Genomic DNA, 18291 nt, shown 5'->3' with positions numbered 1-18291 from the left:
GAAGCCCAAGACCTGGTCATTTTGAGCCAGTTATTACAGAGCTTATGGCTGGCTTCCTGAGCTGGTTGCTAGAGATAGTGGTCTGACCTCCTACAGGTCTAACTTACAGGTAGCAGGCTGGCTTCCTGGGCTGGTTACTCTAGGCGGTGGGTTGGTTCCCTGGGCTGGGTGCTGCAGATTGTGGATCAGAGCCCTGTTTCTATAACGTTTATTGTCCGTTTGTACATTCAGTCTCTCAGAAGAATGTGTGTGACACAGTCTGCTCCTTTGAGTTGTTTGCAGTCCAGCTTCTGAGAAACCACAACCGCTTATCCGGTGGGTCAGGGGACGGAGTGGCCTCTGCAGTCACTGTGTCTCTTTATGGCAGGGCTTCAGCCTACACCAGAATTTGAAAACTGGTGGCGTGTCATTGGGATCGAGCTTACAGTCAGAGCCCTGAGCTAATCTCCGTTGTCACAAGACGCTACCATTTTTCTCTTTTTTGATTCAGACTCCTGGGGGTTAAGGCATCAAGTTATGTTGTTGAGTGTCGAAATATTTTTTTAACCTTTTATTATGGAGAAAGAAAGGTAGAGAGACTAATACAACGCAGCCTCATGTACACATCGTCACCCAGTTAAAATGATAACTCATGACTAATCTTGTTTTATCTGTGCTCCTGGTTACTTACCCCCGTATCATTTTGACACAATTCTCAGACCTCATTGCATATCTGAGTAAGAATTTTTTTTTAAATGAGTGCTCAGGTCCTTTTGTCACTGTGCCAGACTGAAGGCCAGATGTTTGTTTTCTGACCTGGACTTCGTCACTTACCGGCCCTGTGGTCTTGGATAAGTCCTTACGCTCTCTGACCCTTGGTTTCCTCTTTTGGAAAACAGACTGTACCACATACTGGCTCCCCTTGGCGGTCGTTCGTGAGGGTCTGATGAGATCCTGAGGGAGCAGAACTTTAGCACGTAGTGACGTGACATACAGATGGAGAGAACTCTTTGTCTAATCTGTCTGCCGCATGAGAGACCGCTGTCCTGTCCCTGCGCTTCCCGGCGCTGCTCACTAGCCGCACTGTGGAAGTGCCGTTGTCAGCTCACATACCTGAGTGTCGAGGGGACCATCTTCCCCAGGCAACTGAGGTGAAAGCCCTAGGCTGGGACGCAACCCCCCACACACCTCTCTGGCCCAGTGTGCCTGCCTGCCAGCCTCTCCCAGCACAGGGGTCTGCTCTCGGGCCTGATGTGGCCTAGTGCCCACGTCTGGTCCAGGGCCTGGGCTGCCCCGTCCTCAGTGCTCAGGAGGACTGCCCGGCTGGCCCCAGCAGATGAGAGAGCTCTCACGGGGCAAGTTGGCCCATAAGTGGTTTGGTCCCCTGGGGTCTTATTTTTTGCTATTATTTCCTCTGCCTAAAATAGTATTTCCTCTGCCTAAAAGTTTTCTATCTGTGGTGCCTGGTTTGGAACAAAACTATCTGTTGCTCAGAAGTTAGGGCAGCAGGCTTCCTGCTGCCCAAGTATGCAGTGAACCCTGGGTTCCAGTAGGCTTCCGGGAAGCAGAGACTCTGATTAACAAGAAGAGGTTTGTTGGTTAAATTAAAATTTATTTTAAAAGAAGAGGAGGTAACAGTGGTGGCCAGAAAAAAACGACCTCTCAAAATGAATTGAACCAGCTCTCACTCCTCAGAGAAGTGTCCCGTTTGCTCAGTGCTACCCCAGCCAGTCCACTGCCCTGAGTCCCATTTTTTAATTGCCCCAACAGAAGAAGGGCATTTCCTGCTGAAGAAAGAGCTGTTCTGTCCTCTCCTGAGTCCTTGGCCTTTAGTTTAGCTCCTCCCACAGCAGCTCATGTGACCCCCGTGACCTGGCTGAGTAGTCAGGGCTGGAGGAATGATGGATGTTGGCCAGGCACAGCCCCTGTATGTGGCCTTGGGGCACAGCCCTGTGGCGTCAGCACCGCCTCTGGCGTCTTTCCCAGGCACTGCTCAGATACTTTCTGTCTTTCTGTATTGGCCGAGTCCCTCTTTGTGACCCTGAAGGCACAGTGCCAAGTTCTGGAGGAATGTAGGTGTGACCTTGGTGGGGTCTGGGGTAGGGAATGTTCCCAGAGGACACTTGCTCTGCTCCACAGAGGCTGTGTGGCTTCTTGCCCAGGAGCTTGGCCTGGGCTCCATTTCCAACGCTGGGCGAGTTGTTTAACCTCTGGTATGTAAAGGTGATAATAACAGCTCACCTTATGGAGTTAGTGTTCTTGCAGTGATGCAATGAGCCAAGCTAATGAGCAGTGCCCAGCACATCCTAAGGTGATGACAGCCCCACATTTACAGGCCTGTTGTGCTCAGCCCAACAGTAGCAACCTCACCACACCCCATAAGAAAGGCACAGGTACACCCTGCTTACATGGAGAGAGAACACAGGTGGCACCAAAGATCTACAGACCCTTGCTTGCTTCAGCCATGGTGCTAATCGTCCTGGTTAGGGTGTCTCTTTGCTCTCTGAGAAGAGGCAGCTGTGGTAGGTCCAGGGCCTTGTTCTTTACCTCTTATAGCTGGTCATCCCATGTTGCTGACTGCTGGTCATTGGTGTGGAGGGACCCAGCCTCTGATCCAGTTCTACCTGTAAAAACTTGGTATTTTGATACTTACCTGAAGCCTATCTTTTTTTCTCAATTGGTTCGGGATCTGAAGGGAGGAGTAGGTTACTCGTTAGTTCTCTGAAGTCCCTTGAAGTGGTAGAACCAAGACTGGAAATAGTTGTCTCAGAATCATGTGATGTGGTCTTTATCTCACGCACGGCATCATGGCCGTGGACTCATAGGATATTGGGGCCAAATGGATCCTCGGACACTGCTTTAGGCCCACTTTGTTCCTACAGATTTGCCAACTGTAGCTTTTCCACCATGGGCTCCAGGAAGAGGGGAGGGAGAGGGGGCAGAGCAGTGAAAATTAGCTGGTTTGAAGACTTGATTTTGGGAAGCACTGATCTGGTGTTACCTTGACACTTAACGGGCACGTCAGGGATCTTGGTAGCAAGCAAGAGTTCCCAATTCTGGCCAACCTGAAAAGGAACGTGTTGGGAGGCTGTTGGGAAAGGAACACACGGGACTGACCGTTGGCTGGTGGCCAGACTGGGGAATGGGCCGAAGCCCCAGGGCACCAGGCACAGGAAAGCACAGCAGCACCTCACGGCCAAAGCCACCCTCCCCCTGCAGCGACTGGGCTAGAACCACCTTCCGCCATCCCTTTGTCCCTTGCTCAGACTGAGAGGGTGTCTGACAGGCTGAGCATGGGTTCTGGCCCACTGTTGGCTGACCTGGGACCTGGCCCCTGCAGGTTCCTGCACTCTGGTTTTCTGCCTATGGGATTTGTTTTCCCATCAGAATCACACAGATGGGGTAAAGAAAGACTCTTTGGTAGAGTCTATTTAGGGAGTGGGGCAGCCAGAATTGGTAACTGGAACAAAGTGTGATGGGGAAGGAAGTGCTTGAGGACCGTGGGAGGCCAGAGACAGAGCGCGGAACCCTGATCCTTTGTGGTCAGGGCAGGCCTGCACAGGAAGGGACGTGTCTGGGACGCCAGACGGTCAGAAGCCTGGCCGGTTGGAGCAGGCGTGGTGGAGAGAGGGTTGCGGGGAAGTGTTCTCGATGTGTGAGGTTGGATGTGAGGTGGCGGGTGGCCTTCAGGGATGAGAGAAACGGAGAGGCTGGCCTGGGGGCCCACAGAGGGGCGGGGCGGAACTGGGCCGGCCGTGCTGCTGCCTCTGTGGCCCCAAGAAGTCCAGTTAGGGCGGGGGTGTGGCTGAACAGGAGAGCAGCTTATTCCCAGGTAATGGTGCAGCGCAGGGCATCTGTGGGCAGCACAGGCAGGTCCGCCCAGCAGAGGGCTGTGGCTGAGCCCCCGAGAGGGCCGCTGTGCGCTGGAGCCCACGGGAGCCCCTGAGTAGGCGGCCGGCTGCTGCAAGGTCAGTGGTAGGAAGGGCTTTTTTTTCTTAAATTGAGAACGTTCATGTTTCTGAAAAGTGAGGCTGGACAGCAAACTGGAGGTGGTAGGAGAGGGGAAAGCTCAGGGCGGCTATTAGCTCATCTCCGTGCTGACGAGGAAAGTCCGAGGTAGCAGAATGCTTTTGATCTGCCCACAGAGTACGTTCTTCTGAACGACACCCAGGAGAGGCCTTTTCAGTGGAAAATGTGAATTGTCGCTTTCAGGGGGATGTGAGACTTGCCACTGCGTCACCTGGGACGGACGGGCTGGCTCCCGAAGCAGAGGCCCTGTTGGTGGGCAGGAGATGGTTCCTCGTGCCTGGGGGCCCCGCGCCTGAGTTTCCCAGGCTCGAGTCGGGTGCTTGCCGGGGGCCGAAGGGTCTCCAGCAAGCCGGGCGCGTGGCTCGTCCGTGGTAGCTGGCCCCACACACCGGGGCGAGATGCTTTGCATGGTGTGGGAGCGGAGGAGAGCACAGGAGCACTTCGTGCCGGGGCAGCAGAGAACAGCTCGTGGAAAAAAGTGCCCTGCAAGTTGGCTTTCGTAACTGGTCAATGGGAGTGAGGAGGAGGGCGCATGAGCAGGGCACGGAGGCAGGAAATGTGACCGTGTTTCACTCCTCTGATCATGGTGTTTCAGCAGCTGTGGCCAGATTTCATCATCACGCTACCGTTAGGATTTTTGCCACGTCCGAGTACCACCTGTTTATTAATACAAATTTTTTCTTTAAATTGCTTTCTTCCTCATCGTTTTTTGTTTTTTTGGTCATGCCACGTAGCTTGAGGGATCTTAATTCCCTGACCAGGGACTGAACCCGGGCCACGGCAGTGAAAGCTCAGAGTCCTGACCACTGGAGTGCCAGGGAATTCCCTAAATTGCTTTTTTTTTCTTTTCTTTAACTTAAGCAACTTTAGTTGTAAAGGAAGATTAGATCCTGCCTGTGATTCACGTATTAGTATTTCTGTCCGGGTCTTTGTCATTAGCTTTTCTGGGCCTCCTCAGCAGACGCTGTGCCTGTGTCACAGCTGCCGACTTTACGTGGCTGCAACCGCCATTGCCACCAGTGTGATCGTTTAGTTTTTTAAACTTTCATAATATTTAGCTATACAAGGAGCTTACAAGTACCTTTCTAAGAAGCCAAACAGATAAAGTTCAAGTGCCCTGGGATGACCTCCTCATTTTAGTTCCCTTCCTAGCAATGGCCTTGTTCATCAGTTTTGTGGGTAACCTTCCTGGCCTTTTTCCTGCATATTGTTTTGTTAGTTTTATTATTGTTTTTAACATAATGTTATATATTGTCTGTTTTCCCGCTATTTTTTTCTTACAGTGATTTTTCTAAGGCACAAATCTTTTGAAATCAATTATTTTAATAAGTGAAAACAGTAATACATACGTTTGGTTTAAAAAAGTCTCACAGTACAACAGGGTGATTCCAGGACCCAAGGCTGACGATGTCTCTCCTGTGCTTCCAGCTCTGAGAGGCTCCCATGTCCCACAGGAGGAAGGGCACACGCCCCCTAGCCCGTGGGGCCCTGGGCCATCTGCTTCCTGCTGCTGCCGCCGCAGCCTTCCCAGCCGTCCTTCTTTCCCCTGCCAGTCTGCTGTCCATCTACCCCAGCCCCCTGCGGTGCTCCCCGGGCTTTGTCCGTACCCCCTCCTCTGACAGGCTGGTGGCCCTGGAGAGGGTGCTGCTGCCTTGTGCGTCACCAGGGGCAGCACGAGGTGGCTGGCATACAGGTCAGGGGCTGTGGCCGTGCTGTCAGGGCTCCCCGCTGCTCGCTGTGCCTGGCGGTGTAACGCTGGGTGAGTGAGCCCCCCTCTGCAGGCAGGATGGGTTCATTACTGAGTGCTCAGTAATGAAAAGTGCTGAAAAGTGCTCAGATCAGGGCCTTCCCCGGGGTAGGTGCTCCGTGTGAGCTGCTGTTCTTACCCTGTCGTCGTTATTCTTCACTGTCGCAGCCCCGGGCCAGCACAGGTGTGTCAGTGTTCGATGTGTGTTTGGATGTCGAATAAAGGGAGGAAGGATAGAGGTGGACCTGACGCGTGCACGAGGACAGGCAGGGGCAGAGGCTCTACGGAGGAGTCAGGCTGTGATGCCCACTGCACTGAGGTGCTGAGTGGGGACAGTGACAGGGTGGCAGGGAACTGGGGCTGGGGAGGAGGCCGAGGGCTGCTAGCCAAGACAGGAAGACCTCAGCAGGCTCAGATGCCATTTCCCAGGCGTTTGTACTTCACAGCGCTCTTTGCTCCAGGAAGAAAGAAGCCACAGGCGTTGGCGCTCACCCAACAGGACCAGGGCCTCCACCCATTTCTGGCTTTGCTGTCCCGTGTTCAGGGTGACAGCGGGGTCGAAACAAGCTGCACTTTTTTTGATGGAGCACCCTCCCCCTTTTTTGCTTTTGCCTGTTTATTTCCAGGCACTGCTACCGTAGAGAAGTTGGAGGACTTCATCAACAACATTAACAGTGTCTTGGAGTCTTTGTACATCGAGATAAAGAAAGGCGTCACGGAAGATGACGGGAGACCCATTTATGCGCTGGTGAGTGCAGACAGAGCCCCCTGGTGGATGTGTGAGGGACCGCGGTGGAGACAGCCCCGTGCCCTCCTTACTGGGGCGAATGCAGGTGCACCCGCCTCACCAAGGGCTTGGAGGGAGAAAGGGATAAGATGCCTTTTCATTTAGAACAAGATATAGAAGCTGGGAAAAGCAACAACGTGCATGGCCGCTAAGGACTGAGACATATTTGGGGCCTCCTGTTGTTTTCAGGTTTTCCCTCCCAGCTAGGGGAGGGGGTGAAATACAAACCCCCATCCTTGGCTCGGGAACCACCTTAGGCTGTCAAGGGAGATCAGGCTCCTACCCACCGGGCCCACACAGAAAGGGGCTCTAGCCCAGGGTTTCCCAAACGTTGTCCATGGAAGAAAGGGTTATAGAATCAAATAACATGGAAATGCTGGGTCAAATCGGTAAATCAGATTTATTTACTGCCAGACTTCCCAGTGCCTTTTGCATTTGAAGCTCCATTAGCATGCAGACAAGTTTCCTGAATTTATCTGAGTTTGGAAGATATCGCACGATCTTGGGAATTCTAAAATCTCTGAAAATTAGACATACTGACTGAGCTATAGGTTTAAGCCTGTAACGTAAGACCGGTTACAAATTTATCCCTGTGGCCCACAGTACCGGGACACAGGTGCTCCGTGACTGGCAAGGCAGGGAGGGAGGCAGGGAGGGAGAGAGCGCCAACAAGTGAATTAACTGACAAGTGAAGGGCACAGCCTGACCCTCACGCTGACTTATTTTTTAGGTGAATCTTGCAACAACTTCAATTTCTAAAATGGCCTCAGATTTTGCAGAGAATGAGCTGGATCTGTTTAGAAAGGCTGTAAGTACAGTAACTCCCATTGCCCAGCAGCTGGGCTTCTTACAGGAATACCTGTCTTTCACTGGAAATGGAAACTGCAATCTTAGAGGGTCACCACTGCTGCCCGAGAAAGCCCTTTGCAGGGGGATGTCACCAAGCGCCTCGCCCAGAATTCACAGCTGCCAGGTGATTGCTGGGGAGGTTGCCACGGCTGCCTAGGAAAGAAAGGCTGGTCCGGGTTTGACCCCAGCTGGTTGAGCAACAGTGGGCCTCCTGGGTGTGTGATGCAGGTGAGCAGGTGTCACTGCCTGGTACTGTGGCAGCATCGCCCGGGAGCTTTTGCTAGAAAGGCTGAATCCCAGCCCCCACCCAGGCTGCTGAATGTGACCCTGCATTCTAAGAAGGTGCCCCCGACCCGTTTGCAGAGGCACATTTGTGAAGCGCTGCTATGCCTGCCTGGCTTTGGAGCTGTTCCCTCAGCCACCTTGTCACGCACCTGGCTGAGCACCCGGTCAAGACAGTGGTTCTCAGCTCTGGATGCAACGTAATAACTGGGGAGGTAAAAACAACGCAGACGTTCTGGCCTCAGGTCTGTCGAGTCCAAGTCTCTGAGGACTGACCGAGTCCTAGAATCATTCCTTCCTAAGCCTCCCCTGGGGACGATCAGCAGCCAGGGTTGAGAACTGGGCTCTAAGATGCCAGACACACCTGTGTGTGCAGGAAAGCTGTCTTCCCAGTGGCTGTGCCCTGCTGTGGGCAGAAGTGTTAGGGCAGTTGGCCGGCCGGCCGGCCTCTCGCGGCCCTGGGTCCACAGTGCCTCTGCAGCTCCCGAGCGTGCTCTCGCAGCCCACCCTGCTCTCCTGCCCTTCCCGACTCCAGCCTGCCACTCAGACCAGCCCTGATGGCCTGCCCACCTTTGAGTAGGAGGGGTGCTGCCCCGTTTCCTTATTCATTCATTCCTCAGCTTCTCCATCTTCAGGGAGGTGAAGTGACCCTTCTTGATTTGGGGGGGCATTAAGGTCATTCATTTGGGATGGTGTTACAGGAGAGACTTTTGGGTCAAAACTGTTTATGGCTTTGGATGCATATTATTAAGTTATTTTCCTGAAGAGTCCTACAGTTCTGTCTGTGATAGGAATAGTATAACTGCACCCCTGCCGGAATTGGTATTATTGCTTGAAAGTTGTTTTTGCCAGTTTAATAGATGAATGTGGTATCTGTTTCTTCCAGTTGGAACTGATTATTGACTCAGAAACTGGCTTTGCATCTTCCACAAATATTTTGAACCTGGTTGATCAGCTTAAGGGCAAGAAGATGAGGAAGAAGGAAGCCGAGCATGTGCTGCAGAAGTTCGTACAAAACAAATGGCTGATTGAGGTACTTCGTGCCGTGGATTTTCCAGCGTGGCTCACTTTTTAGAATGAATCACAGTTTTTCCTCCAAAACCATATTGTATCTAACGGACGTCTGTTGAGCCAGGCCCGTTTGGGTCCCTTCTCTGCTTTGAGGCCCACAGTGACCCTGCGAGGAGGACTGGAACCTCCTGTTCACTCACGTGACCCGGGGGAGCCCCAGCTGGAAGCGGCAGAGCCGTGGGCCCCAGACTCTGCTCCCAGGCAGGCCACGTAGTGTGGCGCGCAGGAGCACGGCGCTGGCGTCAGCCCTGGGCCTGAACCCTGGCGCGGGTGCCCCCGTGTTCCTGTGGGGGTGGCGTGCGCCCCTGGGGGCGGGGCGAGCCGCCGTGTTGGGTGCCAGTGCTGGGCCCTCCCGGGAATCGCCGTCCCCGTCCTGGTTATCGTTGCCAGCGTCATGTTACCCAGGGCCAACGCTGTGGGGTTCTTTCAGTTAGATGGTGGCCCTTAAACAGCAAAGGGGACGTGTAGATAAGCGTTTGGAGAGGAGCTGTAGGAATCTGAGAGGTTCAAGTTTCTCGATGCCCCGTGTCTAATTCTGTTGGCTGGAGCAGTCAGATGTTTCAGTTCTTTTTCCACAAATGCGCCACCATTTCCAAGAAACGCGAGTCAGACAGGCTCAGCGCTGCCTCGTGCACCACAGTCCTGCCCCTCGGGGGCCTGTGTCTGGGCAGGACGTGCCAAGACAGTCCCTCAACTTCCTCATTTGGTGGGAGGCCGCTGCTGTGGTGACACGATGCTTCACTTCCTTTTGGGGTGGAGCTCACCTCTGGAGTCCTGGCGACAGTGTTCTGAGTAACTGATCTCAGAGGGTGGGCGGGCCCTGGTAGCCTGACCAGAAACGTTCAGTGCCTGAGGTACTTGCCTGATGGGAGGAAATGTCTGAAGAGGCCACAGCCGCGAGGGCGGGGCGAGGGGGAGCTGCCAGCATCTCTGGGCGTGTCTGCGCAGCACGTGCTTGGGTCCTCGCAGCCGCCCTGTGAGGGCGGGGAGCCCCTTAGCTCTGTTTTGTAGCTAAACCCACTGCAGCTCTGTGATCAGGGTGAAGTCCCACACCCGGCAAGTGGCAGAGCCACGTTCAGGCCCCAGCTTGGGTGACTGCAGGTCCCCATCAATTGCTTTGTCACAGTTCTTCCTCTCTGGGGTGGATCTGGTGATATGGAATGTTCTCGGGCAGCGCGGGTCATAACTGACCATGCTGTGTCCTCGGGCCAGGCTTTCTAAGGCTGGGGACTGTGACCTCATCGTTGTACTTCATCACTCCTGGAGGTACTACTTCCTGAACGGCGACCGGGTGGGTAGATGAAGTTCCAGGGGAACAGCATTTATCTAAAACTTACCCCCAAAATAATACAAGAAATCCTCGTAGATTAGGAAATAGCAGTATTCATACGGGACTGTGTGGGTACGAACACCCGTCGTATCCCCTGAAGCTCGCCCTCTGCTGCCCAGGCGCAGCCTCTGTTCCCGGCTCTGGGCCGCAGGGTGGTCATGTGTGTCTCGCACATGCAGGTGCTGTCCCACCACGGTGCAGGGCTGTGCACCCGACTTTACCGGCACTGATGCTTTGCTGCCCAGAGCAGGGACGACAGAAGGAAAGGACGCCTCTGGGGTCCGCTGGACTTGCCTTGGGCCCTGCCTCCTGTGCTCTCTGCTTCTTCCTCAGGGAAGTGGAGGTGCTGGTGCGTCCTTCCAGGGCTGGGGGTTCCCTGAGCGCTGGTCTCCGCAGCCCCGACGGCCTCCGGGGACCCCCTGTGCTGACTGACCCCTCCGGCCTCGTGTGGACAAAGGAACAGACCCGGGAGGAGGGGGAGGGCATGGTGGTGAGACACCCCCAGGGTCCTCCTCTGGCCTTGCCAGTACCTCTGGCAGTGGCTTCTCGCCTCTGAGCCTGTTTCCCGTCTGAAGGATGAGCACGGTGGTGGCACGCAGGTGTTTGTGTAGCGAGGGCGGAGTGCTTTCTGAAGTGGTCGGCATGGGTGTGGTGGTGAGTTCTGTGGCACTTTTCGAGGAACAGCTGAGGGGCTGCGAGGTGAGTGCTGGCCAGTTCCCCGACCAGTCTTCCTGGGGCAGCACCTTGACCGGAGGGACCATGTCTGAGTCTTATCCTCAGCCTCTCAGAAACGGGACTTTCCTCAGAAGCCACGCTGTGGGGGAATGTCACCTGGCGGCACTTTGTTACGAAAGTACCTGGAGAGCCCTGCCCGGTACCCTGCGCCCGGTACCCTGCGCAAGGCTCCGTCCGCCCTGGCCTTGCACAGGGTACGGAGGTGCTGAGGCACCTGTGCAGCCCCTCAGGGGGCCGCGGAGTAGGGGGTGGTCAGGGTCAGCAGGCGAGCCCCAAGATATGGAGGAGGCCTCAGAGAAAGCACTGATCCTTGGAGCTTGGGTGTCTGCTGGCAGCTGCATCTCTGCACACCCTAGGGACCAGTCCCCACTGCAGGATCCCAGCTCAAAGGATGGCTGTGAGGCCTGGGAGATAACCTGGGTTTGGGTCTTCCTTGGAAATCCAGGGCAGGCCGCCTGTCCCGGTGACGGGGCCCCGAGGATGAGTGGGGTCATGAACAGTAAGCACCGGGCAGTCTCAGGCAGCTAGAAGACGTTTAGTAACTGCAGCTCGAGCCTGACTCTGAACTTGAACTTGCTCACCCCAGCCTCGGGCGTTCCTCCTTGGGATCGATGCAAGGGTCGATGCAACTCTTCCCTTAGACGTTTATCACAGCACTGTCGAGCGCTGGGCCTCGCATCACGTGCTGGGGACACAGAGTGAGCAAAACTGGGCCGCCCCACGGTCTGGGGAGGGAGCCGGAGGTCAGCCCCGCATCTCGCTGAAGTAGTTTTACAGATAGAGAGGAAACAGGGTTTTATGACAGCGCTAACAGAGGAACCTTCCCTCTGCAGAGGAAGTGACACTCAGCTGAAGGCTGGATAGAAGGCACCTGGACTGGGGGTGGGGACCATGGTCCAGGGCAGAAGGAGCAGCCTGTGCCCGAGTGGGCATGGTGGGCGCAAGGAGCTACGGCTGGGCGCTCTGGAAGAGGGGACAAGGTGCGCCTGGAGGTGGGCAGTAAGGGGTTTGGTTCTTCAGCCTAAGAACGGCGGAGCATCACAGGGCTGGGCCTCGCAGAGCTCAGGTCGCTGGACAGGGTTGCAGAGGGGCAAGGGTGGGCCCAGAGGGCGGTTAGGAGGGTGAGGGTGGCCGTGGACATGGAGCATTGTTACGGACTGGGGAGCTTTTGAGAAGGTAGCAGCCACAGGACCCAGGGCAGCCTGGGAGGCCCGCCCTCCCGTGCCCAGCACCTGAGGGGCACAGAGCTCCTGTCCGCTTCCTGGCTGGCCCGACAGCCTGCGGCACGGGACACCAGCGCCTCGTGCCGGGCCCCCGTCCACTTGTTTGAGTCCCCGGGCTGCGTCCTGCCTGCCCGCCCTGCTTTCCACGGTCAGCGCTCCTGCTCTCTGACTGCGCCCATTTGCCGTGTCTCCCTCTGGGTGGTGGCCCACCTGCCACTGGAGGCCCAGAGTGAATGCACTTCCTGGCTGGCTTACCGTGGGGAGGGGGTGTGAAGTGGGCCCCGCTCGTTGCAGGCGTCAGGTGGAGAAGAGCGGAGACACGAAGGAGTGCTGGGCTGACCCAGCAGCCGCAGGTTCCGGTAGTGGCTTCTCCTGAAGCCTGCAACGTCGGCCTGCCCACCGGCCCCACCGGCCCTCCAGCGCCCTTTGCCCAGGAGCCCTACCGGCAGCTCCTCCTCCCCCAGCGCGGAGAGCGGAGGGGAACGAACACGGTTAAGAGGTTCATCTCCTGCTTCACTAGTCGGCTTTCATGAATAAACGTCCGTGGGCCTCTGTGACCCCTGCCTCTGCCCTGTGAGCTGGCCGTAGGGTAGTTACCGCAGCCAGGTTTTCTGTACGTCCTGGCTTTCCACCGTGTCTGGTTGGGGGAACCGGGAGGCCCCACCAGCCATGCCACCCAGCCACGCCGGGGGCCTCCCTGGACCGTCTCCAGCGTTGCCCGTAAAGTGGCGCGGCTGGAAGTGATCACGGATGGTCCCCTCGGAGGCTCCAGGCAGCAGGGCTGGGGGCACCTGCTGTGCTGCTCCCTGGGGGTGGGGCTGGGGGGTCTGGGGAGGAGAGGAAGAAGTGGGCGCTTGGGTAGGGGGTGGAGTTCATGCTGTGGGATCACTGCCTCCCTTTCCCAGCCTCTGTCCTCATCTGGGGGGCTGGGCAGGCCTCACACGTGGGGCTACCGTGCAAGATCCGTGATTCCCGTCTGTGAAGGCACAAGGAAGGCGCCAAGAAGATGCGGGGGCGGGGGTCCTTGCCTCGGTTTCCTTTTAGGTCTTACCTAAGTTTTCCCCACTAGAGGTTCTGCAAGAGGCCGGCGTGGATGCCTGTTGACTGGGGTTGGTGAAAGCGTGTGCAGCGAGGGGCATGTGGGCCTCTCCCCGTTGCTGGGCCTCGGGCCGTGGGAGCAGAGATGCAGGGTGGGAAGAGGGCCAGGTGCGCCAGTTCCATGAAAGATGCCTCTTCCTGTTGTGTCCCTGCAGAAGGAAGGGGAGTTCACCCTGCACGGCCGGGCCATCCTGGAGATGGGGCAGTACATCCGGGAGACGTACCCCGACGCCGTGAAGGTCTGCACCATCTGTCACAGCCTCCTCATCCAGGTACCGCAGGGCCGGGGATGGGCACTTTCTAGAACTCTCTCTCTGGGCCCCAGGCCTTCCTCCAGCGTGAGCAGAAGATGGGCGTCTCCGCAGAAGTGTCTGAGGATGAGCACACGAAGGCCCGCCTCTCCTCCCTGGTCCCTCTGTTCTCGTCCCAGGGCTCTTTCTACTTTTTTCCAGATAAGGCTCTCAGAGGTCTTCTGCGTGGTCCATATTATCTCAACAGCTGTGTGGTGAACACCTTTCTGTCTCAACCATGGTTTCCCTGTCATCTGTTTTCCCCTGTGTACTTTGTAGGGCTGCAGAGCAGAGCAGCTGGACCGGTGCTGGATGTTTGTTTCCTTTTTATCTTTTTGCGATCGTCACCTACACCGGGATAGGCCTCTTTGCACGTCCATCCTTGGGCACCTGGTTGTTTTCTTGGGTTGAATTACTAGGAGTGGAGTTTCTGGAACAGAGTGCACACACGACTGTTGAAAGCTTTGCTCCACGTTGCTAAAGTGCCTTCTGCAAAGCGGCCGTCCTCACACCCACTGCAGGACCCACACGTGCTGGGAGCCTGGGACTAGCCTTGCTGCTCCAAGGGCCTGGCCTGCCGCCCTCGCTGCCGCGCTCCGGCCTTTGGAGCCTTGAGCTTCCTCCCCGTGTGCTCATTCGTCAGATTCTTTACTAAAACTCACTGCACTAAGTTAGACTTACGGGTTGTTCTTATTATTAATCTGGGGCCTAGAAGACAAAAATACTGAGCCTGCGGGACGTTTTCCTTGCAGTTTCCTGAAGGTTTATGAACACGGCGGGCTCCACGGCCATCACCTTTCTCATTTCAGGGTCAAAGCTGCGAGACCTGTGGAATCAGGATGCACTTGCCTTGTGTGGCCAAGTACTTCCAGTCCCATTCGGAGCCGCGCTGCCCCCATTGTAACGACTACTGGCCCCACGAGATACCAGGTTCGTGTCCCTAAGCCGCTGTCTCCTCCTGGCCTCTGGGCGGCTGGGCTGGCAGGGCTGCGAGCGTGCCCGAGTTGTGGTGCGTGGCCCTCAGGGGCCCCGGGGGGCAGGGAGGCAGGGTGCGCCAACAGAGCCGCCACGTGTGCGCAGGACCCGAGCTGCACACGCTGAAGCAGCTTCTGCTGTAAGCTGAGGCCAGCTTTTGCTTGCCCTGTTCCACAGGGCTCCCTAGACCCTGGTAGACATCCTGAGGCATGTGAGGGTCTGGTGTAGACGAGGCTCTCTCCCCGGCAGCTGTCTCGGGAGGGGAGGTATAAGCGGTGTCCCCAGCTCCCTCTGTTTATCTGTCAACTGGGACTAATTCTGCCTTCCTGGAGAGTAGAATGTTCCGTAGGACAGAGTCCTTGGCACACAGCCGTGGCTGTGGATGGCAGCCGGCCACACCGTTCACAGTATTTTCTGGCTTTTCTGCATACAGAAGTCTTTGACCCCGAGAAGGAGAGGGAGGCCAGCATCTCCAAATCGAACAAAAGCTCCTTGCGATCCAGGCAGCACTAGCCGGCCACCGCCTTCAGGGGAGTGACTGGCACGCCCCGTTTGGAAGAGAGGCATCAGTTTCGTGTTTCCCGTGATCCACCTCCTTTATCTTTTACGTTCACTTGTTAACAGGTTTGGAATAAACTTACTAAGCAGCCACCTCGGCCTCGTCTGTGGTTGGGTGCCCCTCTTTCCTGGAGCTCACTGAGAGTTGGGAGCCCCCCGGCTTGGGCTCCGGAGCGAGGCTGGCAGAGCTCCTCCTGCCCAGCACCGTCCGAGGCCACTTGCTCAGGGCGGCTTTGCCTTCGGTCCCCAGCTGTGGTCACCCATCCCACCCACACTGGCCGGCCCGACTTGGGCTTGTGGGGGCCTTGGCTTTGGCCCCCCCGACGCCCCCCGGGCTGCACCCTCCTTGGCCCAAGACGCACCGGCCTGAACGGCGTCACCCACCGGCTCCAGGCTTCTCCCGCGGAGTCACCTTCCCACCATGCCAGGTGGCCTGGCACGCCCCTGCTGACTGCCCTTGCCCGCGGGCCCGGGCCACGCGATGGGGCCCCATGTACCGCACCCCTCTCCCCTCCTACCTTCCAGGGCATGGCATTTCTTTCTGTCCCTGAACGAACCATCGTGTTCCTCACCGCCAGGCCTCTGCACACACGTCTCCCCAGCCTGCCTGCCCTCCCCTCGTGTGTCCCGCCCTTGCGGGCAACACCTGTCCACCCTTTAGATCTTGGTTAGGCTCTCACCACCTCCACTTCAGTTCCCCACCTCCCCGCGCGTCTCTGACCATCACACTTGCCGCACTATTTTGACTCCCTGTCTCGCCTCCCTTCCATCCCAGAATCAATCAGGACCCCTTCAGTCATGACAGCAAACCCAACTCAGAGTGGCTTAAACAAGGAAGGGCTTGGCCAGAGGAGGTCCTTCAGGAGAGGCGTGACTTAGTGGTTCCAGTGATGTCACCAGGCATCCTGTCTCTCTGCCCTGTTATCGTGAGTGTTGGCCTCACGCTGGCACCTAAAACACGGTCTTCCAGCAAATCCAGCCTCTTTCTTCAGGGTAGCAAAATGGCTTCCATACTTGCAGGCCTCGCTCACCCAGGCCCCGCCGTCAGGAGGAAGAGGGCGGGCCTCATTTAGTGGCTCCTCCATCCCAGCAAACATCCAATCTGGATACCTGTGGGGGAGGGTGGGATAGTCCAATGGGCACTCTCGGCCTGGGCCACCTCTGAGCCGTGAGTAGGGCAGCCCCTCCCGAGCCACGTGGCTGAGTGAGGAGGTTCTCTAAGCAAATTGAAGACGCTGTTACCTGGGAGAGAGGGAATGAATGTGGGCGCCCAAAGGGTGGGGTGTCCTCCACCCGTGCGGCAAGGACCCTCTGCCCGATTCACCTGCATCAACCCGCTGTGGGGCGGGACCCGGGTCCGGCCTGGGCCCTGAGGCCCACCCCCAGGCAGCGAGAGGCGCTCAGCTGTGCGCCGGCCCGGCCCCTGGGCCAGCCTTCTGAAGGCAAACACAAGCCTGGGTGAAGCCCTGCGGGAGCCACGACTGGCGGGCGGGCGGGTGGGCGCAGCTGTGCCACCGAAACCAGCCCCAGCCAGCTTACCCAGAAAGGGGGTTTCTTGGGAGGGTCTGAGAAAACATGGACCCTGGGCTCGGGGATTCCGGCGGGGAAGACCCACTCCCCGGGCACGGTGGGGACTGCAGCCACTGCACAGCAGCTCCAGCTGTTCTGTTCGTCCTCCCAATGCGCCCTCAAGATGCAGGTGCAGGAAGGGCTCCGGGTTGACACACCCTCCAAGGCTGCATTCCTGGGAGGAAGGGCATCCTCCACAATGCTGCTCCGGACAAGGGGGAATGGAGGCCAGGGCCCAAAAGCAGAGCAGCACGCCGTGGCCCTCCTGCCTGTCCGGGCAGGTGGCTGGGCGGTCAAGGCCAGGCAGGGTCACACCACGCAGGTGTCAAGGAAGCTCTGAGCACCTGCCGCTGGGACACTGCCCTCCTGCTGCCAGTCTCCCCTGCGGTGACGCCAGCATGAACTTCCTGAGGACCCCTTGGCACGGCCCAACCAAAGCCCTAACCCCAAGTTCCAGAGCACTTGCCTGGCACTCAAGGCCTTGGTGATCCGGCCCTGCTGCCCCCAGGCACAGCCTGTCTCCCACCGCTCTGCCCTCCCACTGGTGCCCCAAGCGTGTCACTCCACGGATTACTGGACCGGGGACACTGACCGCTCTTCCGGCCTGCAGTCTCCCGCTTTGGGCTCTTCTCACACAGCGGTGTGATCACCCCTCGTCTCTCCTTGCTTAGCACCTTCATCCCTCCCCCGCTGCCACAGTCCAGGCCCTGCCCTCCCCATTCCCTCAGCGCCCTCCGCTCGTGCTGCACCAGCCCCTTCCTCTCTCCCAAGGCCAAGGCTTTCCTGCCTCGGGGCTGCTGCACCTGCTGCTGGGAGCACCGTCCTCAAATCTCAGTGTTAGTTCTGGACTCCAGGTCCTTCAAGGTTCTACTCAGACGTCAGCTATGAAAGTCACGTCCCCAATCCCTCCCCTGTTGCCACATTCCACCGTCACCCTGTTCTCTTGCCTTCATGGCACTTATCACTATCCGCACTACTTATTTTATTGTCCGTCTCCTCTCCGGACCCCCCCAAGAGCATGAAACACAAGGAGGGCAGGCCCCCATCCTGCTCGATGCCGCGCCCTGCCTGGCACAGGACTCCGGTGTTGAGCAGGCCTCTCTGCAGCTCCAGTGGGTGGGTGCCTGTACCTCCCCTTGGCCCTGCGAGCAGCTGGTTGGCACCTTTCTTCTAAGCCGCCTTCAGTCCACACCCCTCAGAGCTGAAGCCAGCCCTCCAGTGGGGATACTAGCAAGACGGGAGCCTTGCCCGGAGAGCAGATGAAGATTTCATCTTCCCATCTGACAAGGGACACTTGCTCGAGGCGGCCAGGCCTCAATATGTTTTAATGAACGCTTCCTCTAGTCCCTAACTTCAGAACCATGACATTACAGGAGAACCGCTTTTCGTCAGGAGTGGGACCTGCCAGCTGGGATGGATGGGGTCCTAAAGGCTGGGCCACCGTGGGAGCTGGAGCCAGGGAAGGAGTGGGGGTTATGCAGGCAGCCCTGGAGTTATGGCTCGTCTGCAGCCCGTCTCCTCACTGATGGCGAGCCTGTGGGCATGGTGGCATCCCTATTTTATGCCTGACTGCCTTCAGCGGCGTTGATATTTGCTATAAATTCTTCATATGAAAAATGAGGTAAATAACTATCAATAATGCTGGGTAGGGGAATAAACGACCTCACAAGCAACTGCTCACAGAGCCCTCAATTCCTTTCTAAACAGCTCTCGTATTCGCCCGGGCTCACCCACGGCATCAGACCCACGGCCTCCCTGCAGCTTTGCCC

General features: G+C 57.1%; 1 protein-coding gene across 5 annotated transcripts in view; it reads left to right on the top strand.

Annotated features, from left to right (window-relative positions):
• Positions 1 to 15046, top strand: part of NSMCE1 (NSE1 homolog, SMC5-SMC6 complex component) — a 33021-nt gene extending 17975 nt beyond the window's left edge. For 3 of the 5 annotated variants that reach the window (XM_060122167.1, XM_060122166.1, XM_060122168.1), the window contains exons 3-8: positions 6382 to 6503; positions 7273 to 7350; positions 8560 to 8706; positions 13286 to 13402; positions 14230 to 14350; positions 14829 to 15046. In XM_060122167.1, the coding sequence (XP_059978150.1) occupies positions 6382 to 6503; positions 7273 to 7350; positions 8560 to 8706; positions 13286 to 13402; positions 14230 to 14350; positions 14829 to 14908 (665 nt within the window). In that variant the 3' untranslated portion in view covers positions 14909 to 15046. Of the gene's footprint in view, positions 1 to 5436; positions 5768 to 6381; positions 6504 to 7272; positions 7351 to 8559; positions 8707 to 13285; positions 13403 to 14229; positions 14351 to 14828 lie in introns of those variants that run through there. The other 2 variants (XM_060122164.1, XM_060122165.1) reach the window with 2 other exon arrangements.
• The last annotated feature ends 3245 nt before the right edge of the window (positions 15047 to 18291 follow it).

The sequence above is a fragment of the Lagenorhynchus albirostris genome, chromosome 15, assembly GCF_949774975.1.
Source record: "Lagenorhynchus albirostris chromosome 15, mLagAlb1.1, whole genome shotgun sequence".
Taxonomy (NCBI): Eukaryota; Metazoa; Chordata; class Mammalia; order Artiodactyla; family Delphinidae; genus Lagenorhynchus; species Lagenorhynchus albirostris.
Note: the sequence above shows the minus strand (reverse complement) of the source record. Positions and strands in the feature narration are given on the sequence as shown.